Source organism: Cupressus sempervirens, chromosome 3 (assembly GCF_028749045.1).
Source record: "Cupressus sempervirens isolate cs-2001-9-10 chromosome 3, ASM2874904v1, whole genome shotgun sequence".
Classification (NCBI taxonomy): Eukaryota; Viridiplantae; Streptophyta; class Pinopsida; order Cupressales; family Cupressaceae; genus Cupressus; species Cupressus sempervirens.
This window is the reverse complement of record NC_143120.1, coordinates 48,457,773-48,480,037: the sequence shown is the minus strand read 5'-3', so window position 1 is coordinate 48,480,037 and position 22,265 is coordinate 48,457,773. Positions and strand designations below refer to the sequence as shown.

Genomic DNA, 22,265 nt, shown 5'->3' with positions numbered 1-22,265 from the left:
TACCCTGGAGCCATTCAAAAAGGGGTTCAGTTCCTTTCTTCAAATTTTTTACTTCAACTGCCTCCTTTGCCTTCATCTGGATAATCATTTTCAGGAGAGAAATACACTCATCACATCTTGTTTTCTCCGCGGTCAAAGTGTGTTGATTAGACGAGATATTATCTTTCTGAGTCTCCAATCGAAGGATAACATTCCCAATTTGATCAATCAAAGCAACTCCATCTGCATTGAGTTTATCAATCCACTCTTTCCCAATCTGACCAAAATGTCTATCTTTCTGAAGCTGTGAGATGAAAGCTTGCACTTCCTCTGCTATAGGATTTTCAGTAGCAAGCACACCAGTAATGGTTGCCAATGGAACAACTAGTTTCCTAATGAATCTTTTGAGTTCTTCTATCTCAGCTTTCATCTTAATCTTTGATAATTTGAGGCTTTCTAACTGACCTTCTATTATCTCATTACCTGATCTCCATAAGCCAACTTTTGTATCATGCCCGACCTCTCCAAGATCAATTGAATGCAGAGTGAAGTCCTCAGGAGTCATATCCTCAATTTACCCTACTTTATTTGGTTTTGCAATCTCCATAGTCAAATGTCCGATATCTAGATCTTGCCCAAGTATGGACAAAGTTTTCTGCTTCTTAGCTTTTACTATGGCCGACCCAGAGCGTACCACTTGAGACACAATATCCTTTGTAGGAACACTTTCATCTTTCCTCTTTCTTTTTCTTTCTAAGGTGTCTTCAAGCAAGGATTCCATACCAATCACCTTAGAAGCCACTTCAAGTGACTCTATGCTGAACATTTTCTTCTTTACTGGAGTCACTGCTACTGTTGTTGCAGAGAAGCGATTCTTCGGATCTTGAGAGAGAAGCCGAGATGAACTTGAGACATTCTCTTCTTCTTGAGTTCTCTTTTCAGCTTCAATCGGATTCAGTGGACTCGCCGATGTTGCTCTTATCATCTCTAATCTCTACTATCTGGATGGGAGAACCAGTTGGCTTCAAAAGAGAAGCACCTGTAGATGGAGTAGGGCTATGATGAGGAGATGAAACTGGGGTAACATGGGGAAATGGAATTGGGGTAGCATGTGGAGATAGAGTTGGAGTGGTTTGAGGAGGCGAGGCTGGAGCAGTGGTTCCATCTTTCGGCTCTTCTACCCTTTTTTCTTCAGTACCAGCCTGAGCTCCAATCACTGGTAGAGAACCTCCTTGGCAAGTTGGAGCTATTGAAATATTCTTCTCCGGGGGTTGATCACCTCCTCCTGTAGATTGAGCCGGCCCTTGAGTAGCCGAAGTTGTAACACTGGGTGTGGTGCTTTGAGAGGAAGTGGGAGAAGCAGCGGTTGGAGAAGCTTGAGTAGTCTTGCTCTTGCTCCGTCTTTTTTTCGCTGTCCACTCAACCCATTTCCCTGTTCTCTTGATGATCCAGGCCATCATAGCATCAATATCTTCTTCTATATTTACACACGGCTCAGAGGTGATTGGAATGTTTCTCAATTTGGTCAAATATGTATTACTATACATATTTTTCCCATCATCTTCTAGCCCTTCCACATCCAAGCCAATGCCATAGGTCTTTATTTGATCTACTGTGAGTCTAGCAAAGGCATGGTCCCAGCTCTCTAGCTCATCTCTGCAATCAACCCAGTAATATTCTATAGTAGTTACATGTTTGATGACGCTTCCAATTTGAAGCACATCTCTAGCATACCCATTTGGATCAAACATGGGCCTTACCGCTTCATACTCGTCTAGTCTGTATTTGTTCTCGAACTCTTTAAGTATGTTCTTTGCATCAGATCTGTATTCACAATTATAAGCTCCAACTTTTATGGGGAATTTACACCCCTTCTTTCTCAAACTAGCGCTCAACACATTTACTTGGATTGCTTGCCTAACGATCTCGATGAGCACGATCATATCATCCAGATATCTAGGTAGATTTAGGAGAAATCCGTCAAACGTTGCAAGACGCAAATAAGAGAAAGATAAGAAGTGAATAAAATAATAGCCAAACTGGTTGATGACCGCCATTGCTTTTGGGCTAAACCTCTGCTTCAGACACCCTTTGAGTTCCCTGCAGATTCTCATGGTGAATGCATCATTAACCTGAATATACTCCGCATAGCTATTCTGTAACTGCAAGCATGGATAAAACTCATAGCTTTTTACATTTTTGGGAAAATTCTCTATTCTGGGGAGTCCTGGCCACAATTTTAGGGAAGCCAACATATATATCAAGAAAAATGACATATAAAATGAATTATAAAACTTGGCTGGACTGAGAGCCCTAGAAAGATGTTCACTAACTTCATACGCCCAGTCAACATATTGTGTGTCTGAGCAGATGATTTGCACCACAAAGAAGTATTGTTCTATAAAATTGAGTGCTTCTACCTCACCTTTTAGTCGATGCAAGAGGACCAAAATATCCACAATTTTGGGCTTAAGATCCATGCCAAACAGGGTTTTTGGGACCTTACTCTTTCCTCCCCTAGGCTTTTGGAACCAGGACTTCATGATCTCCTTCTGCCACACCATCTTCCTCAGGGAGAATTCAGACATGACTCCTTCGATTGACTCCTTCGATTGTTAGCTTAGAGAACTACTCTCGTTTCAGAATCCGTAGACAGTTCACCACCGCTTGCCTATCAATTGAAATCAATACTGTTTGATCAGGCAATAGGATCTGCTTGGTGTCCGGGTTGTAATGATTGATACATTCCACAATTAGCTCCGGAGCGTGTACTGCGACAGGAAACCCGGATGCCTCCACCAATCCACTTCCTCGGAGTTTCTCCGTTATAGGGTGAATCGGCTCAATTCTTAGTCTTCTTTGAAAATCTTGCATATCAAAGAAACGTAGTGAAGTATTAGAGATACTTTGCCATGTTGACTTGATTCCACCTAGCCCATCAAAACCGTAGAATCTTGATGCCATCTTGCCTGCTATAAAATGATAGAAATTCAACAATTGTGATTATGTAAAAAAGAAACAAACCCTAAACTTTGAATTTTTTCAAAAGCATTATTTAGTATAACAGTATAACAGTAAAGCAGTGATTTGAAATTCTGTTATGTTCTTCTTTATATAAAAACCCTTAATTTGCCCGTTAAATTCCACAATCCGCGCCACATGAGCGAATTTAAGGATAAATCCGTTCGATTAGTAAATGTAAGGATTCTAACGGATTTCTCCTTGTCATTTAACTGTTTCCGTTGGCCCAACAGTAACTCTCCTTTATTACTGACTTACTTTTCTGTTCTCACCTAGTTTCGGAAAAACAAGAACGGAGTACTCCCTGGGGAAAAATCCGCTTGGCTAGATTCCGCTCAACATATCCCTACAAATTTAACTAATTTGCTTCCATTTCTATCCCAAACACATCTTTTGATCAATTCAAACACTTACCATGCTTGCAAGGGCAATTTCTGATTAGATGCGAAAGATTGCTCTTAAGGGTAGAAAACCCACAATGGAGAAAGCGATTTCCATTTTTTCGCTTGCGCTTTTGTTTTACCTTTTTTGCCTTAAGCACTTTACTACAAGCCTTCGGAAAAGATAAAAAGGGCTTCGCAAGCGAATAATGGGGCCCACTAGTAACTTTACCCTTGTATTTAGGCCTTTTCGGAAAACTTACTTCTTGGTTCGAAACCCACCAAAGGAGAAGCTATTTCTGAGTTTTCCACCGATGCTTATTCTGATCATCCTGGTGAGTTTTGAGTGATTCCCACTATGAAAACATGATAATACTTGAATGATCCATCCATATTATGACTCACCTTTCCTTGTTTCAGCCTACAAATAACATTTATAGATCTCTGCGGAGTTTCACCTTCGGGGTGCGGAAACCCGCTAAGGAGAAGAAGAAACTTGATTTTCCACCAGTTCAACTTTCTTTATACTCGGATCAAATGAGCTGCAAATAAATTCATCTGAGGTAGCATTATTCAAGAATCTCCATCGAGTAAGGATCTAGACTACTCCCATGACTCATGACAATAAGGAATACCCACCCGGCTATATAATGCGGGAAAAGGAAAAAGATGGAAACCCAATGGAGAAACTTAACACTTGAGGAAGGAAGGACCAATTGACTCGATCGGCCTAAACACAATACGAGTTAAATCCTCCACTTTGCAAAATTGGAATATGGTAGAAAGTGGGGCAACAATAGTCTTAGGCAAATCTCTAACTGCAAATGTGTTACTAACCTTCACAATGTTATCAAAGTTTATATGACAAAATCTCCTATGCCATAACCAACTGTTATCCATTGTAGCAACCAAACATGTCATCTCAGTGGGATTCAAATGAAGTAAATTACCTCTGGATCTTGTACCTTTTCCAATCAACTTACCATCTTTGTCTTTGATAATGCAAGTCTTTTCTATGAATTGCAACTGATAACCTTTATCTACCAACTGTCAGACACTCAATAAGTTATGCTTTAAACAATCAACAAAGTAGACATCATCAGTGTTAGTCTTTCCATCAAGACTAATAGATCCTATCCCTGAAATGTGACAGACTGGATTGGTTCCAACTCTAACAATACCTCTATTGAACAAACTTGTTTATATCACTAGTCATGTGATGCGAACATCCATTGTCTACTATCCAATCAGATTTCTTTTCAATTTGAGAAACTAGAGCTTTCTCTTCTCTAATTTCTATGTCAAGATCGTCTTCCTTAATGGGTGCAAATCCTAGCCCATCATCATTTTCACTCTTATCCCTTTCCTCAAATTCCTCATCTTCATTTGCATATGAACAATTTCTAGGTCTTCTAGACTTAAATGTTCCTTTATACTTTTTCTCTCTTTTAGGACATTTATATGCATAATGACCAATTTTTTCACAATTCCAACATTTAAAGATATTCTTACCATATGGTTCTCTTCTTACAAGAAGGGCTATACGTTCTTCAATCTTCTTATTTTCATCAGATCTAGTTCTATTGCTGCTATTGAAATCTCCATGAGTGCTTCCACTCTTAGATAGACATGGCCAAGCACTTAGGGCATTGAAAGTTGTCTCCACTCTAGTCAATTCTCCGGTTTGTCTCAAAGCAGCTTTTGCTGCTTCTAATCATCCAAGTAAAGTTTCCCTAGTGAACTTATCAATATAGGGTATCAAAAGTTCAATCATCTATGCTACTTTCTTGAATGGTGGTGTTGAAGTTTTTAATATCTTTCACACAACCTCATCTTCTTCTTTCATTTAACCATATGACTTGATTCTTGCAACAATCTTAAATATCCTACTAACACAACTCTTTATAGATTCCGCTTTCATCATTTTAGCATCTTGAAATACACATATCCAACTCTGCAATTTTATCCTTTTTGTATGTGTATCACCTTCAAAATTAGATTCTAAAGCTTTCCAAATTTTCTGAGATGTATCTAGTGAATGTACTTGACTATATTCATTCTTAGGAAGAGCTGATAGTAAGGCTTCTCTGGCTCTCATATTGCACACGAACATATCTCTTTTTGCTAAATTGCATTCTTCAAACTTGGCTTCTTGCACAATCTTTTTTTTTTCTTCTGTCAAAAGCCAATAATCTGGACCCGTACACAACAAGCGAGTCTTCATTTTCTCTTTCCAGAAGTCCTAGTTAACCCCATCAAACTTAGGACAATCCTTTCTGAAATGACTTGCCATTGACATCCCAAAGTTTTAAAGCTTTCCCTTGAAGGACTTGAAGCTCTGATACAAAGTGCTACAATATATCGTCCACCAATACAACAGAGGGGGGGGGTGAATCAATTATCCAACTATGATTACAATTATCAACATTATTAAATCTTAACCATATGATTAATATAATCAGAAACCACAAAAAGATACTCATGCACAATAACACCAGATATACTAACTAGGGAACCCCTTGATCAGAGGAAAAACCCTAGTGGGGATTGTACCCACAAGATGATGTACTAATATAAATATTCCTTGTTAGAGGATGAACCCTATTAGGAGTCAATGAAAATATTCAGTACATATTAGTCTTTGTTAGGAGACTTTAAATCCCTGTTAGGAGATTGCAACGTTGTTAGGAGTTGTAGAAGGAAGATGGACTCACTGTCCTACCAAATTCAAGGGCAAGACCAATGAACCCACTATTCAAATTCTCTATATATTATTTGTTGCAGAATAATAGAATCAAATTCTACTTCTCCTTCCTATTTCTTTGTCTTGTCAACTGGACTTCTCCTCCTTCTGATTTCAATACCAGATCACAAAACTTCACATCCAATAATTTGTTGGATCGCTTATTCGCATTTACCAAACACTCTTCTCTTGTTCGCACTTTTGTGAACACTTCGCATGTACATGGCATTTACAAATAGGGAAAATATTTTCTTTTATACCAAGTCCTCAATATAATTCCTTGAGTTGGCCTTGAGGCTTTCCCAATTAATTATAATAGGACCACAATAAGATAATTAATTTTTTCACAACCACATAGCACTGTTGGCTCACAGTCTATACAACTTCTCGCCCGTACGACTTCAGGACTTGCGCACTTATTGACATCATCATCAGTCTGTCCTTTGTCACCGTATAACTTCATGTATCTTGATTATATCTCTGTTAAGAGATAAAATACAATCATCAGAAACTACTTTTCAGGTACTCTGTTTCTACACTGTTCTCTTTAAATCACGTATATCTTGTCTATCTCTTTGACTTATGTTATGTGCACTTAACTTCATTATCAGGACATAGTGTGGAACACATCCTAACTTTTTTTTACCTGAACTTCAAAATTTTGTCCGTATGACCATGATCTCTGTATACTACTCTGCTAGTCTTCATAAAATTACTTCTATGTTGACATCAATGACAAACATAGTCATGGATTCAACATGTAAATACTGCCACATGGTCTTCAATGCTTAGGATTCTCCCCCAAAGGAATATCATCAACATTCATGCTAACAGTTTATTGATACAATCACATGTCCAATCATTGAGTTTGTAGTTAGAGAGATTGCACATAAGTTCTATCAATTGAGCCAATTGAACAATGTGCCTTGTGTAGCAGTTCACATTATATACAAAATCATCAAGAAGGATAGTAGCTACGACTTGGCCGAACTACAATTGGTACAGCTTGCAGAGAATCTTGGAGCCATAAGAAAGCCAATAACACCTCATGTTAGTTTGGTTAACTTATATTATGCATATTCTTTTATGTTCAAAACTTCTTTTGGAGACGTAGTATGGGATAAGAATAGACCCGTGATTGAGAAGATCAACGAATATATAGAATAACTAGGGGATAATTTGAAACAATTTTAGAGTTGAGCCAATTGAACAGTGTGTCTTGTGTAACAGTTGACATCGGATACAAAATAGTCAAGATGGATCATAGGTATGACTTGGCCAAGTGACAATTGGTACAGCTTGCAAAAAATCTTGGAGTCATCAAGAAAGCGGAGAACACCTCATGTAAGTTTGCCTCACTTATATGATGTATATTCTTTTATGTTCAGAATTCCTTTCTAGTGATTGGAGACATAGTATGGGATAATGATAGACTCTTGACTGAGAAAATTAATAAATATATTGAACAACTAGGTGATAATTTTGAAACAATTTTGGATGGATATTTTGAAGATTTCAAAAGGAAAATGAAGAATAGGTTAAGTATACATATGTCGGTGGTGATCAATATTATGATCACATATGTTTTATCTTTGATACTGACTATACATATGCTCAAGCAATTATACCGAGAGTGACATGGTTAAGGCCTATGCAGTATGAAATTAACATTGATGAAGTGTCTGCTACTATTACAACACTATTGACAAAAGTAATGGACTAGAGTGCCGAGCCATTCAGTACATATGAGACTGCAAAAATCGGAATGATGATGCAGAGAAAGGTCCCAAAGATAGGCAAAAATGGGATGAAAATGATCCAAGACCTAAAGGGTAAACTTGGAGAATCACCTTTGCAAATCACATAAGGTAAAGGGAAAGAGCATGGTAGTGAAGGTGATGACGACGATCAAGAAGATGAAGCTAAAGGCAAAGAGATTTTTATTTCTAAGCCTCAAGCAACCAAAGATAAAAGAGTGTAATTGTTGATCCTAAGGTGGAAAGGAGCCTAAAGAAAGTGGTTCACTATCCACCCCTACACAAAGAAGAGACACCAAACAAGGATCCAATGCAACCAACCTTGTAGTTGTCGAGCCAAAGAAAGGGCTAGTAAAAATAACCAGGCCAACTTAAGGTAAAGAATCCAAAGAAGAGGACATTTGAAGCTAGGGAGACTAAGCACGAGCAGTAGAAGAATTATATAATAAAATTGATGCAAAATGTGTTGATATAAGATTGTTTTGACGTGAAGAACCTGTAAATGGACAATCATTATTTTGTCAATGATGTCAAACCTGCTACCTAATGGTGAGATAATTGCTTTTTGGTCTGAAAGTTATCATTTAGTTGATTGATGAAAGAGTAATTGAAAAGAGGAGATAACAATAGCAACTAGAGAAAGTTTGAGTTATTTGGTATGTAAAAGAAGCACTAAGACCAAGTAAGACATCGATACTATAATGTATTGTTTATCTACTTAAATTTTGAAATGAAAGATTACTCAAGTTAAGATTGGAAGAAGATCAAGTAAGAAAAGTGTCTGCCAAGCCTGGTTGAGCAGTCAGTGCAAGCCGAGCAGAAATCAATAGAAGTTGAGTTAAAAAGAAGAGGTGTCGAGCAAAGATGAAAAATAGTGCAAGCCAAGTGACTTTTAGTATATGCGGAGTTAAGTTTACTTGGTGCCGATCATTAGTAAACTTTAGTATTTGCCGAGTGAACTAGTTTTGGTCGAGTGACAAAACAGTATAGATGTCGAGTGACAACAAACAATGTTTAAATCGAAGATTTGACGAATCTAAGCCGACTAATTTGATTTCTTGATTATGTGAAGTGTGTGGAAGATAACTATGATGAGCTGGTGGCACAAAATTCAAGGTAAACCGTTTTGAGGCGAATTCAAGGAAGATTGTAGAAGAAGTCTCTAGAGGAACCAATTCGACAAGTGGGTAGATTCATTGTATCCTACATAATCCTACCTAACCCTAAAATGGACAAGTGTGGTTAAGCGACAAAATGTCTAAATTCTCTATTTATAGAGATAGCTGGTCAAAAGCAAAGGTTGTCATATGCGAGAACCTAAGGAAGACAAGGATTCTATGGTATTGCTTCATTTAGTTTCTGAACAGAGGTGACTGCAGTTGACATGCAAAGCAAGAAGGCTTAATATTATGAATGCTTGAAGGGTGAACAAGCTATCAAAGCTGAAGAGTATGAATGCTAAGTAGAATAGAGGACTGAAACTGAGATCAGTAATCTTAAAGTGGTTCACCATCCACCTCTACACATAGAAGAGTCACCAGACAAGTATCCAAGGCAGCCAACGTTGCAGTTGTCGAGCCAAAGAAAGGGCTAGTAAAGATAACCAGACCAACTAAGGTAAAGAATCCAAAGAAGAGGACATCTGAAGCTAGGGAGACTGAGCATGGTCAGTAGAAGAATTATATAATAAAATTGATGCAAAATGTGTTGATATAAGATTATTTCGAAGTGAAAATCCTGTAAATAAACAATCATTATTTTTTCAATGATGTCAAACCTGCTACCGAATGGTGAGATAATTGCTTTTTTGTTTGAAAGTTATCATTTAGTTGATTGATGAAGAGGATTTGAAAAGAGGAGATAACAATAGTAACTAGAGAAAGGTTGAGTTATTTGGTATGTAAAAGAAGCACTAAGAGCAAGTAAGACATTGGTACTATAGTGTATTGTTTATCTACTTAAAGTCTGAAATGAAAGATTACTCAAGTTAAGACTGGAAGAAGACCAAGTAAGAAAAGTGTCTGTCAAGCCTTGTCGAGCAGTCAGTGCAAGCCGAGCAGAAATTAGTAGAAGTTGAGTTAAAAAGAAGAGGTGCCGAGCAAAGATGAAAAACAATGCAAGTTGAGTGATTTTTAGTGTATGCGGAGTTAAGTTTAGTTGGTGCCGATCATCAGTAAACTTTAGTATTTGCTGAGTGAACTAGTGTTGGTCGAGCGATAGAACAATATAGATGTCGAGTAACAAAAAATAGTGTTAAATCGAAGATTTGACAAATTTGAACCGACTAATTTGATTTCTTGATTATGTGAAGCACGTGGAAGATAACTATGATGAGCTGGTGGCACAAAATTCAAGGTAAACTGTTTTGAGGTGAATTCAAGGAAGATTGTAGAAGAAGTGTCTAGAGGAACCAAATGGACAAGTGGGTAGATTCATTGTATCCTACACAATCCTACTAATCCTAAAATAGACAAGTGTGGTTAAGCGGCAAAATGTCTGAATTCTTTATTTATAGAGATAGCTGGTCAAAAGCAAAGGTTTTCATATGCGAGAACCTAAGGAAGACAAGCAGTCTATGGTATTGCTTCATTCAGTTTCTGAACAGAGGCGATTGCAGTTGACATGCAAAGCAAGAAGGCTTAAGAGTTTGAATGCTTGAAGGGTGAACAAGCTATCAAAGTTGAAGAGTATGAATGCCAAGTAGAATAGAGGACTGAAACAGAGATCTGTAATCTGCAAGTGAGTTGTAATTTGTTATCAAATCAAACCTTACTGTTACTTTCTAATCATTGTATCAGTCTAAGGTAAATCCTTTGGATTAAGGTTGACCTAACATTCATTTGTAAATCCTTTAACTAGGTGACATTCTAATGGAATGGTCTAAAGTCCTCTAACAAGACTCACTCCTAATAGGGTGATTGAAATCTTTTAGCCGGGTCATATTTAACAGTGTGTATTATAACCTTTAACAGGGTTGGCCTTTGACAAGGCATCACTTTAGAAGAGTGAGAATTAATAGCATGTTACTAGTGGTTTTTCCCAAATTGAGTTTCCACGTAAAATCTTTGTGTCAAATTGTGTGAATGTTCTTATGGTGTTTCATGTTAACATTTCTGCAAAGTTGTTTTGACCTAGGACAGTAACCTACAAATTTTATGTATTGTATGATCTAATGGACGCATGCATGATAAGGTTTTATGGATATGGGTCTACTAAGCATTTAAAAGTTTTATTTGTACATCTGGACCTTGGATAACTGATTCACCCCCCCCACCCCCCCTCTCAGTTATTCTGAAGAATTTGAACAAAATGGAAATGGGCATTAATCACTAAATGACAAATATGAGAAACTATATTGACCCAAATTATGCCTGAATTAAGAAAAATTCATATGTCTATAGCCTTCAGAGATTTTGCGATGAAATTTGTGCCTTAGACAAGGGCATATAGAATTTCAAAAAATAGAATTGAGGATGTAGTACAAAAGAGAAAAATAGTCTCGAAGAAAGCTTTTGGGTTGATGCCAACACCAGTGGAAGAGGAAGAAAAGGAAGATGACACAATTGAATTGGAAAACATAGAAGACATCTACAATGATACAAAACAAATAGTAGAATCTGTAGAGAGAATGACTCAAGAAAAGGTACAATAGACAAAGATAGTCATCATTGAGGATGAAACCCCTGCTATTGCATTGCCTAATGTGACTATAACTATCAAAGAGCCAAAAAAATTAGTGTCTACCAATTCATTAAAAGAGGAGCAAGCTCATAAATATGTCAAAGACACTTTGATGGATACCACCAATCCAATTATTGTGTGAATCATGGAATATCTAATGATTGGATAGAAAGATACTACTCAAGGGGTAACTGCAACTATATCATAAACACCCATAGTTACTGTTAACTATAATGCACAATTACAATAAAAGACACTTGTTATAGATGTCGAGGAACAGAGTGTGTCGGCTATTGAATAGAAAAGAGATGCAAAGCCAGCTAAGGCAGATTATACCATAGAGGGTCATATTGATGAGGTAAATGCTCAAGTAGATAATTCTAGTGAAATAAGACCACAAGTCTAAGGACCACTTGCCACGGGAATAGAGGAGATAGAGCCACTAAGTGATGCAAGGACTGAGGAACAGGGTCAAGAACAAAAAGTAGAGAAAGAGAAAGGACATTGTGTGGATGTCTCATCACACTCTCTACAATTAGCATTTCCGAGTAGCAATACCCAAGAGTCTAAGAAGAAGAAGATGTTGAAGAAAGCTAGATCACTTGGGAAGCCTGTAACACTTGATGAAGTTATAGTAGCCCCAAATATGACACTGATCACTTAACTTATGAGGAAATGCAAACCTTACAAGACCTATTGGCCAAGAAGACTAGACAAGAAGAATTGAGAAGAGAGCATCAACAGAAAAAGGTACTACAAGAGATTAAAGATAGTTTTGTTGATGTGTATGATATCAAAGATGTTGATGAAAAAGCCCCAATAATGGCCCAATTAGTTCATATTGTAGAAAAGGTCAATAATGATGATATTGAGGCTAATGATAAAGTAATGTAATGGTTTGAGAAAAGTTTTGAGAAGAAAGTTTTGGAGAAAGTGTCAAATAAAATCACCATAAGGAAAGTTGAAGTTTCTAATCTTGTAAATACTTTAGAGGGAGTTGTAATGAATATCCAAACTTTGTATAAAACAATATGTGATGTACCAAGATTCACACGAGATATTCATGATTAGATTGAGAAGTTGCAATTAGTTTTGAAATCATCAAAACATTCATTGAACATGGATGCAAGTTGCGAGAAATACTTATCTCAATTTAGTCAATGTTGATACCTCATTTACATGTTATGTAGAGAGATTTGTCATTTGCAAAGGGGAAAGTTAAAAGAGATTCACATCTCTTTACTGTTGATAGTTTTGTTTCTCTAGCTCCGCAGCTAGAAATCATCATTCAAGTTTTGGAATATGTCAGATCGAGTTGGGATAATGCATTGGCAATGATTATATAGATTCACAAACACTTTTTGGATAAATATGGCTTGACCCCATCACCTCGATAACCATGAGTGACAAAAACAAGGGGGAAATAAACATAAAGTGGGAGATACAAATGGAAATGAATGTGATCAAATTTATGACTCTTTAAGTTTTTTGCAATGTATACTCATTTTGAAGTTAGAGTATGTAAGCAACCATGTTTGTAAGTTGTATATATTGAAGTCTTTATGAAGACTTAGTAATAGTCAAAGGGGGAGTACTATTTTTAGTTTTGGATGTAATGTTGGATCATGAGAAATTATTTTTGCTGCTAATGTCAAAGGGGAAGATTGTTGTTCCCTAAGTCTTATTGTCTATTAGTGTCAAGCATTTAGTCATTCCTATGGTAGAGTTGGTCAGTCAAAATTGTGATTGAGAGATTCTACTATGGTCGACTATTGTCTACAGGACTTGTTCATATTTCATTTAAAGTTGAGCTATGCAATTAGAACCTAGCAAGTCTATGTCTTTGAGTACTCCTATTCATACCGAGTTGATCAAAACAATATATAATCCGAGCTATCCAAAGCTAGTTCATGCCTAGTCAAACAGTTTGTGTCGAGCAGATAGAAGCTGAGGGACAACATGAAGATTAGTGTTGACTTTGCATCAGAGTATTCATGCGTCAAGCAAGCCAGTTTTGGTATATTTGTTTGGAATGACACAAACACTGAGGTAAACCATTTTTAGTCGACTTAATGCATGATTTGATGATCAAGGTATAATTTAAGGAGATGATTACGTGTGTTATTTAAGGTCACTAATCCCTATGCATATTGATCAACCAATCATAAAAATGGAAGGATTAAGTGGAAAATGTGAAAGATCTTGATCATTGATTTTGATCTAGAAACCTATCTAGTTGGTTATAAAAGAAGGATCCAAGTCCTAATTTTATGTATGCTCGAGAGAAGTGAAGTTTGAATGTTACAAGAGAAGTTTAAAGAAGAATCAGATAGAGCGACTGAGCAGGAAAAAATATAGATATATCAGATCAAATATTGGAAAGAGGAGATCCGTAATCAGCACATTAAGTGCAAATTGAAGGATCAGCTACAAATACGTTCTAGCAAGTATTTCAGTGTAAGTCTCTTAACAGAGTGGTCCTAACAGACCTTTGTAAATATCCAAATAAAGTGCTTACTTAGTTGTAAGTTTAAATCCTTTAATCAAGGTAGACTGAATAAGTTTTGCAAGCTTTTAATAGGGCAGGTCCCTCATACGGTAGATCATCAGAAGTGATCAAACTTTTAGCCCTAACATGCGAAGTTTATTGCATAGTAGTGAAGGTTTGTGGGTGTTGCCCCCACCCTAATTTTACCTTCACCTTGGAGGGTTTCTAGGTAACCAAAAGTTTTGTGTTATGTGTTGGTCATTATTTTCATATTTTATTGATGTGATTAGTTGTTAAATCTGAACGATCATTGCAGTAAATGTTTATGTGATTAATGATATTGTTGTTTGAAGGATTAGAGGTGAAGATATCAGATTTGCTATTTGTTTCAATGGTTAAAAGTTTTATAAATCCTAATCCCCCCCCCCCCCCCCGCCCCTCAACATCTAACTTTCTGAATAGACTTCCAACAGTTTGAATAGACTTCCCACAGTAATAAGGTTTTAAAGGTGTTTCAATCTCATGTATGATAAATTCAATTTCTATTTATTATATTTAATAAATATTACATCCACTGTGACAATTATGACAAGTTCATGTAATTGTTGATTAGACATGTTTTTATTTTCAATTTTCTATTGTAATTTGATAAATTTATAATTAATGTATTAATTTAGGATATGTATATACATTATTGTGGTAGTAAATTATATAAGACTTGGTATGAATGATCTATATCAATTATTCACAAAATACTATGGCCACCAAAGAAGTAGGAACTATAAGGAAACAAAAGAGAGATCAACAATTAATAAATAATGATATTTTATCATGGATGTAAATGAAAGATTATAAAAGATTGGATGAGATTATAACGAGAACCCCTGATTAAATAGATCATGGTGAACATAGTATTGCCAAAAGATTATGGCATATGTTTGAATTTGATGATTTGAGATAAATTGTATTATAAGTTAGTAAGAAGAAGTGAGTGTCCTAGGATATCATCACATAATAATTGAAACTTCTTGAAATATTTGTAAGACCTACATATGTACTTAAGGAAAATTAAATGGCATAAAGTTAGAACCTAGGTGAGAAACATGACAGTCAAAAAATTACTTTCAAACCAAGAAACTAAATGGATATATTATATGCATTCTTATAATATTTTATCTCTTGTTTGTATACCATAGCTCTACCTTTCATTCTTTGAAAGGTAGATTAGTTTAAAATCTAATGAAATGTTTATACTTGTTGATAATACACTTTAAACTGTATTTTAAAATTGTATTTCTAAATATTTTGTAATAAACAAGGTTATCAATATTAAAGTTGTACAGATCTATAACTAATAATACCTAATGAAATAATCGAAGGTGGAACAATTTTTTTGATAGAGTTACATAGTTTAGTGTTCATTTCAAATATTTTTTTGATACACTTGATATTGTTGTTTGGCGAGAGGATGACATCTATGCTTACTTGCAGATTTTGTTTATAATATTTATTTATTTTTATATAATAATTATGTGTTATCATATATACTAGTTAATTTATTTATTTTAGAAATTTAATTTTAATTTAATTGGATACAGCATAAACAAAGTATTGGAAAAGTACCAAAAATTTAATGGTTCTACAAGGCACCACATGTCATCGCTAGATACTGTAGAGGTATCAAACCTAACTATTTCTTATTCGTTATTTGAATTATTTCTTATTTCTAATTGACAACTTTTCTCTAATTTGTTTAATATTGTGATGATATATTATGTGGCTGTTAATGTAATTTTCCCTTGAGATACATTATAATAGATTGTATGGATAATTTGCTAACGGTCACCTCTTGCAATGTTTCCATAGTAATGTATGGAGATATATATAGAACTCACAAATATAAAAAAGTGACATGATTTTCTTAGTGGATTTTTGAAAAGTTAATTATTTTGATTGTAGACTTTATTTTTAGGATTATTATCTACATTAATAATCATTAGGTTGAGTAGTTTATATTTATTAAATAAATTTTTTGAATGCTTGTAACTTTTTTTGGGGGATTTGGGATCTTTTAGTCAATGAGCTAGAATAATTGAAAATTATATTCTATAAATTTTGACGTCAGAGTGTGAACAAATTTACTTTTATAATAAATAATTAAATCAAGCATCTAATTTGAATTATGAAACATTTTAATAAATTTATGAGTTCTAATATTGTGAAATTATTATTTGAAATATACAAAATTTATATATTTTTATAAAACTCGTCATTAGAATTTACAATTAGAATTAAAAAAGATTCTATGGGAGCTATTAGCAATCTATATATATCTTAATTGATTAGACTATTTTATTAAAAAAATAGACTTTATATGATTTAAATGAATAGAAGCATCCAAATGAGAATTAAAAATTGTAAATTAAATAGGAAAATACTTATTTAGTGATGCGAGTTATCTAAAGCATTGAAAAAAGTGTCATTATGCCAATTTTAGCAAGAGGAATAAATAATACCTCCGCTTGATGCTGCATCAAATTCTCCAAGAATGCATTTCTCTTTTAATATAACATTTAGTTATAAAGATTCCAAAATATTAGATAGTAGGTGCCATTACAAACCATATCTTATAAGAATCTTTTATATGATTTACTATGATATAAACTCCTTTGAGGAGATAATTACAGTGTGCACAAAGTCTTTGCAATATACATTTGACATACTACCAATAGTATCCTAGAGCAATCTCAATAGCTATATGATTCTTGCTTTCAATAATTCCATTTTGTTGTTGAGTCTTTGGTTGGATAATTGGCTTCTAATTTCATATCTCTCACAAGAGCTCTTAAGAGTTTATATGTTTTGATTACTCCTCCTTTGGTAGACACCAAAAACTTAATCCTATTATCAATTTCATTTTCATTCAAGCTTTTGATAATTTTAAATATATGTAGAGCCTCATACATCACTTTAAGAAATGTTAGTTGTGCTATTTTATTGTAACCATCAAAAAGTAACTTGAAGTACTATCACCATTTAACACTATTATTCTTGTAGGTTAATATAGATAATTGTGTATTAAAAACTCAAGTGGTCACACAATGTTGTGTCCCAATATTTCAAACATTGCGAGCTTTTTTGAAGTACACATTTTTAAAAAAATATGATGATTTAAGACTTTAGACGTCATATTTGAAGCAGTAAATTGGAAATTGTTAGATAAAAGACACTTAGATCAAACTCTCTTGTATATATAATGTGTCTACTCCTTAATCCTATAGAGTCTCCTATGCACCCATCAAAATGTTGACAAAAAATTAACTCGAATTATCTTTAAGGAGGCTCAAATGACTTCGTATGATAAACCCAAATACAGGGTGATAATGCTCAAATAAAGCTTTCCAGTTGTTATATATATATATATAATGTATGTATCCATACATGGATACATATATACAGATACATATATGTGTTTGTATATATGTATCCATGTATGGATACATACATACATACATCCATACATATATAAATGAATTAGGTGTTAATGTTATCTTTCTAATAGAAAAAAGAAAGTTCAATATATATAGATCAAGTTAGAATGTACAAAATGAACCTATGATAACAATATATGTATACACTAAGGAATAAACATTGGGTTTTGGTTATGTCATTAAAATTTGAAAATAAGGATTTGTATAATTAGGGTAGTTTAATGGATAATATCTTGTTATTTTTTTAAGGAGATTAATATGAATAGATAATGAAAGATTTTTGGGGATATTGAAGAGTTATTAATTAGAATTTTAATTTCCTTATAGTTTTATTAGAGAAAGAAATAGGAATGTTACATTTGATTGTTGGGATTGAGTTGGCTTGGCTATGATTAATATTCAAATATATATATTAGTCAATGTTAAAAATCACTTTTAAAATTTAAAGTTTAAGTGTAGTGTTGTTACTGACGAACGACATTCACCAAATTTAGTTTTCAATTAAGTTAGCCAATGTTAGAGAACAAAGTAGAATGATAAACATTATAACACTTATATGTCTAAGATGTAGTGTGATGAGAAACCGATATCATGGAGGTGGAATTTATTGCGTGAATATTGTAAAAGCTCCATGTCTATCTAAAGGATGACTCAGTGTTAACAATATAGTGAATTAAAGTATAAGGATGTGTTGTTTCATTGAGGGTGTTCTTGATGTCAAAGAAAGTTAGAGGTAGTTTGATTGATGTCATGTGTTAGGTTTAAAGCTAAGTTAGTAAAGATTAACCCTAATAATAATATTACTATAAAAAAAATTTTAAAAAAAAATTGTTGTGTTTGTCTTGTTTGCCTTGTCGGGTTACGGGCATGACATTCTGGTATTAGAGCGTAGTTATACCACACTGGGCATTAATGAGCCCACAATGAATGTGCAATTTTTAGGTAACATAATATCATACGACCATATCATAAAGGAGATAGGCCTCCCAAGATATCAACTTGTAATAAATATTATTACTTATTTGGCAACGGAATTGAACACCCTAAACGGATAACACTAATCAGTTGTGGTAACAATTTAAAACTACTAAGGATTAAGGTACGATAGGATATTAACTCGACCTTGTGGAAGTTTAAATTTGAAAGGATCCCTATGTAACATCCTCTCGAAAGTTGTGAGACTTAATGACTTCAACTCTCGATGCACGTGAAAATATTTCTTCTTAAACCATACCAACATTCAGGACAGAATGGGTGGTAGTTCATTTTGATGAAGTTTAGGTATTGTTAAGGACTTGTAAATTCTTTATGAAATGTAAATCTTGGCCTTCAAGAGGTAATAGTCGTAATTAGGGTAAATGAGAATGTGAAGTATGGTAGATTATACGATTTTGACTAGGAAACTTTCCCCCCACTGTGTGGTATTGTGGTGCAATAATTAATATGCTATCTTGATATAACTCTATAGTTAGGTGATAGGAAACCACACATGAAGTATTCCAATGGAAATAATGCCTAATTCAGAGAAGTCTCCTACTGAACCCGCAAGAGAACAATAAGGAACCATATGCAAATAATAGAAAGAAACAACATATCGGAACAAATAGCGTCGGGTGTAATACGCTACATTGAATTCATTATGGCATATACTCCCACAGTAAAAGAGGACTTTCACCACCTGCAACACCGTTAGATTGGGTGGGTAACATGACCGTATACACTTACCAGCTAGGGTAATTCTTGAAATAATAAGGTTTTTCAGCGTCGATCAATGAGACTTGTATGCCCAACTTGTCTCAAACATTTTGTTACTCAACAACACTTTCCAACTCGGTGACAAATTGTCACACGAGCACCGAAATTCTGCTCAGTTTGCACTATAGCTCGAAGCAATGGAAGCTCAGCAAAAAACTAAATAGTTCTCACTATAACAAAAAAACCTTAAGGAATTCCAATCTATCATGAGATCGGATGGTAAAATCCTTCTTAAAGTTATTGATACACTCGAATGATGTTTGAAGGAAGGTGTGACAAGAGTACAAGTGATACCCAGTGATCTCCTTATTAGTAGAAGTGAGTGACATGAATCGTACTCTTATTCTTACCTAAAGGATCACCAATGTAATTTGGGTGGAAACCCTGGCCCTAGACTACATCTGACAATTTTTGACAGTAATAGAACAGTGCATAATGAAACATAGGCAACCTAAGGATAAATTTCTAAGACTCGATGAACCATAAGCAGTAGAGTGTACTAGGGCATCATTTTTGCATGCCATTGATTCACCATGCAACTCTAGGACAACCCTTCCTCGTCTTTTCCTCCGGAAGACCCTGGTATGACCATAATGCTTTTGAGAATTTGAATTGTTATGAAATGTTGGTTTTGTTGTTTGATTTGTTTTGCATATTTTGGGTAATTTTGTGGAATGCTCATTTATGGTGATGTTGCATAACTCCTGCTTGCTATATTGATATTGTCACTTGAAGGAGATGTCATTCTTATTTTATTTTATTTTAATGGTGTTGTTTGATTTGTTTGCTTCTGTTCTCTATTATTTGACAATAATAATTATTAATGCTCTTAGATTCTATGTTTGTCTCATTGTTCGATGGCTATCTAGCTGCTTCCGAATATCATCTTCTTCTATTCTTTTGCATTTGTAGTTTCCTCGAAATGGATATATTCGCATCGTGCGTGCGAGTCTACTCTACGCCTCTCCTCTGAATATAGACTAATCTATGCCGCTACATGTATATCATTTTGTGCCACTCATACTTCCTTATCCATATTATTTAAAGATGGGTAAGAAACTTGTTGATTTGTTAGGAATGCTACTCTACGTTTGATACTTGTTCTAGCCTCAATCCGTAAACCAAACTGTATATTCTAATCTTCTTTCGGGTGCTAATGTTATGTATTATTTGAATCGTGCTCTTTTATGCCATCTCAGTAATCACATATATTCCTCCTTCAATAAAGGCATATAATTATGTATTTCCCTGTTCCCCCAACCCTTCCTTTTCTTGGCCTGATAATCCTCATAAATATGAGACGTCATTGTGTCTGATCATTTTGACTAGTCGTGACTCTTAGCAATTCCATACTTTTGAATAATAATGCTTAATCGCTTGTATTAGATTCATTTGTATAAAAGAAAATTTAGGAATTTGGGTAGAATAATATGTTTAGTTAATTTATTTTATTATTTATTGTTTTTTAATTATTCACTCAATAGTTTACAATATTATATTGTATTATATTGTTTATAGTTTCAATCACTAAAGTATCCTTATTTTGATATTCAATATTATTATTATTTATTAAAAAGATTGATGAATATTATTATTAATAATCATTGATTAAAATTATATGCCAATATAGAATTATGACACAAGGCCTAGAAAATTTATGGAAGGTGATTTGGTGTTGCCATGGGATCAGGACATCGCTGGGAATGATGTCACGTGTCTATACCATTTTGAAGATTAGATATTTTTCATGTATTATTCATATTTTCTTTGTACTTTGTGATTGTTGCTCTACTAGAACTGAGGGATCACAGAAAACTATAAGTGTAATTTCTTTTGATAATACAGAGGTTGGCAAACTTGATGGTGAATTGGTCTATAATCTCATTTACCCTATTTGCTTGTCATGTTTTGTGGCCCATGCATAGAGTAGTTTTGCATTAATAGCTGAAAGACAATCATGTATGATTATGTGAATAATCAGATGAATTCCATTTCACTTTGATGTTTGCATTATAGTGATTCAATTTACTTTCTTCATATATGGTTCTATTTCTTCTATTGTTAGTTTCATAACATGTTAGATAGTTTCATTGGGAAATGAAAGATAAATGTGTATGAATCTATTAGTTATTGATTGGATTCCATTTCATTCAAGGCTGATAGTGAAAGCAATTCCATTTTCCCTCATGTGCATATATTCTTCATTCTTCTTCTGTATTTAGAATAGAAGTAAGGGATAGAAATATCAAGATAATCTACTACAGTCATTCCATTGAGTGTGATGGGTTATTCAAATCGATCTTGCCTGAATTGTTTGTGCCTACAAATTTTTTTTTTGTCCTTTACTGCTCTCAGGTTAATTGCTTATAATGTCAAAACTTATGATCTCATAAAAACATATTCATTGCAAATCATAGGGAGCTGTACCTAATCATTCAGAGGGCAGTGATAGAATACATACACTGACCCATTTGTTGGTAAACATCCTTTTGTCTCTCCAAACATTGGGTATCAAAGAGTCAAGTTATAAAATCTAATAGAAGGACAAACTGTTAATCAATATCTATATATATATATATCTATATATATATATATATATATATATATAAAGTCACTAGTTTACATCATCTTTAAATCCTTGTTGGTTTTGCAGCAATAGGTGTGTGGAAGCAATTGTTTTTCCATAATGTTCATCTTAGTGCCAAAGTTAGCAAAAATGTAGGACACAACTTTTTGGCATCACCATCTCCTTTTCTCTCAATGTTTTATAGGTTTTCTTTCCAATTTGACATTCTCCACATATTGTATTAGTAGGTCTAGAAACCTTTGTCATTTCTCTCAAAATATTGGAAGAACTGATATTTATGTCAAAGTTGATATGTTGCATTATTTTAAGCGAAATCCAACATTTTTTTTTCTATAATAAGAGCGAGTGCTTTCATTATTCTTCTAGAGATAGTAAATATTATC

The 22,265-nt window shown here is 34.3% G+C and overlaps 1 protein-coding gene across 3 annotated transcripts in view; it reads left to right on the top strand.

Annotated features, from left to right (window-relative positions):
* Nucleotides 1-22,265, top strand: part of LOC149564729 (MADS-box transcription factor 23-like) — a 231,940-nt gene that overhangs the window by 69,482 nt on the left and 140,193 nt on the right. For 2 of the 3 annotated variants that reach the window (XM_089818288.1, XM_089818289.1), the window contains exon 2: nt 15,648-15,726. The exons of the other annotated variant lie outside the window; for it this stretch is intronic. In XM_089818288.1, coding sequence (XP_089674414.1) covers nt 15,648-15,726 — 79 coding nt within the window. The remainder of the gene's footprint in view (nt 1-15,647; nt 15,727-22,265) is intronic. 3 annotated transcript variants of the gene reach the window in all.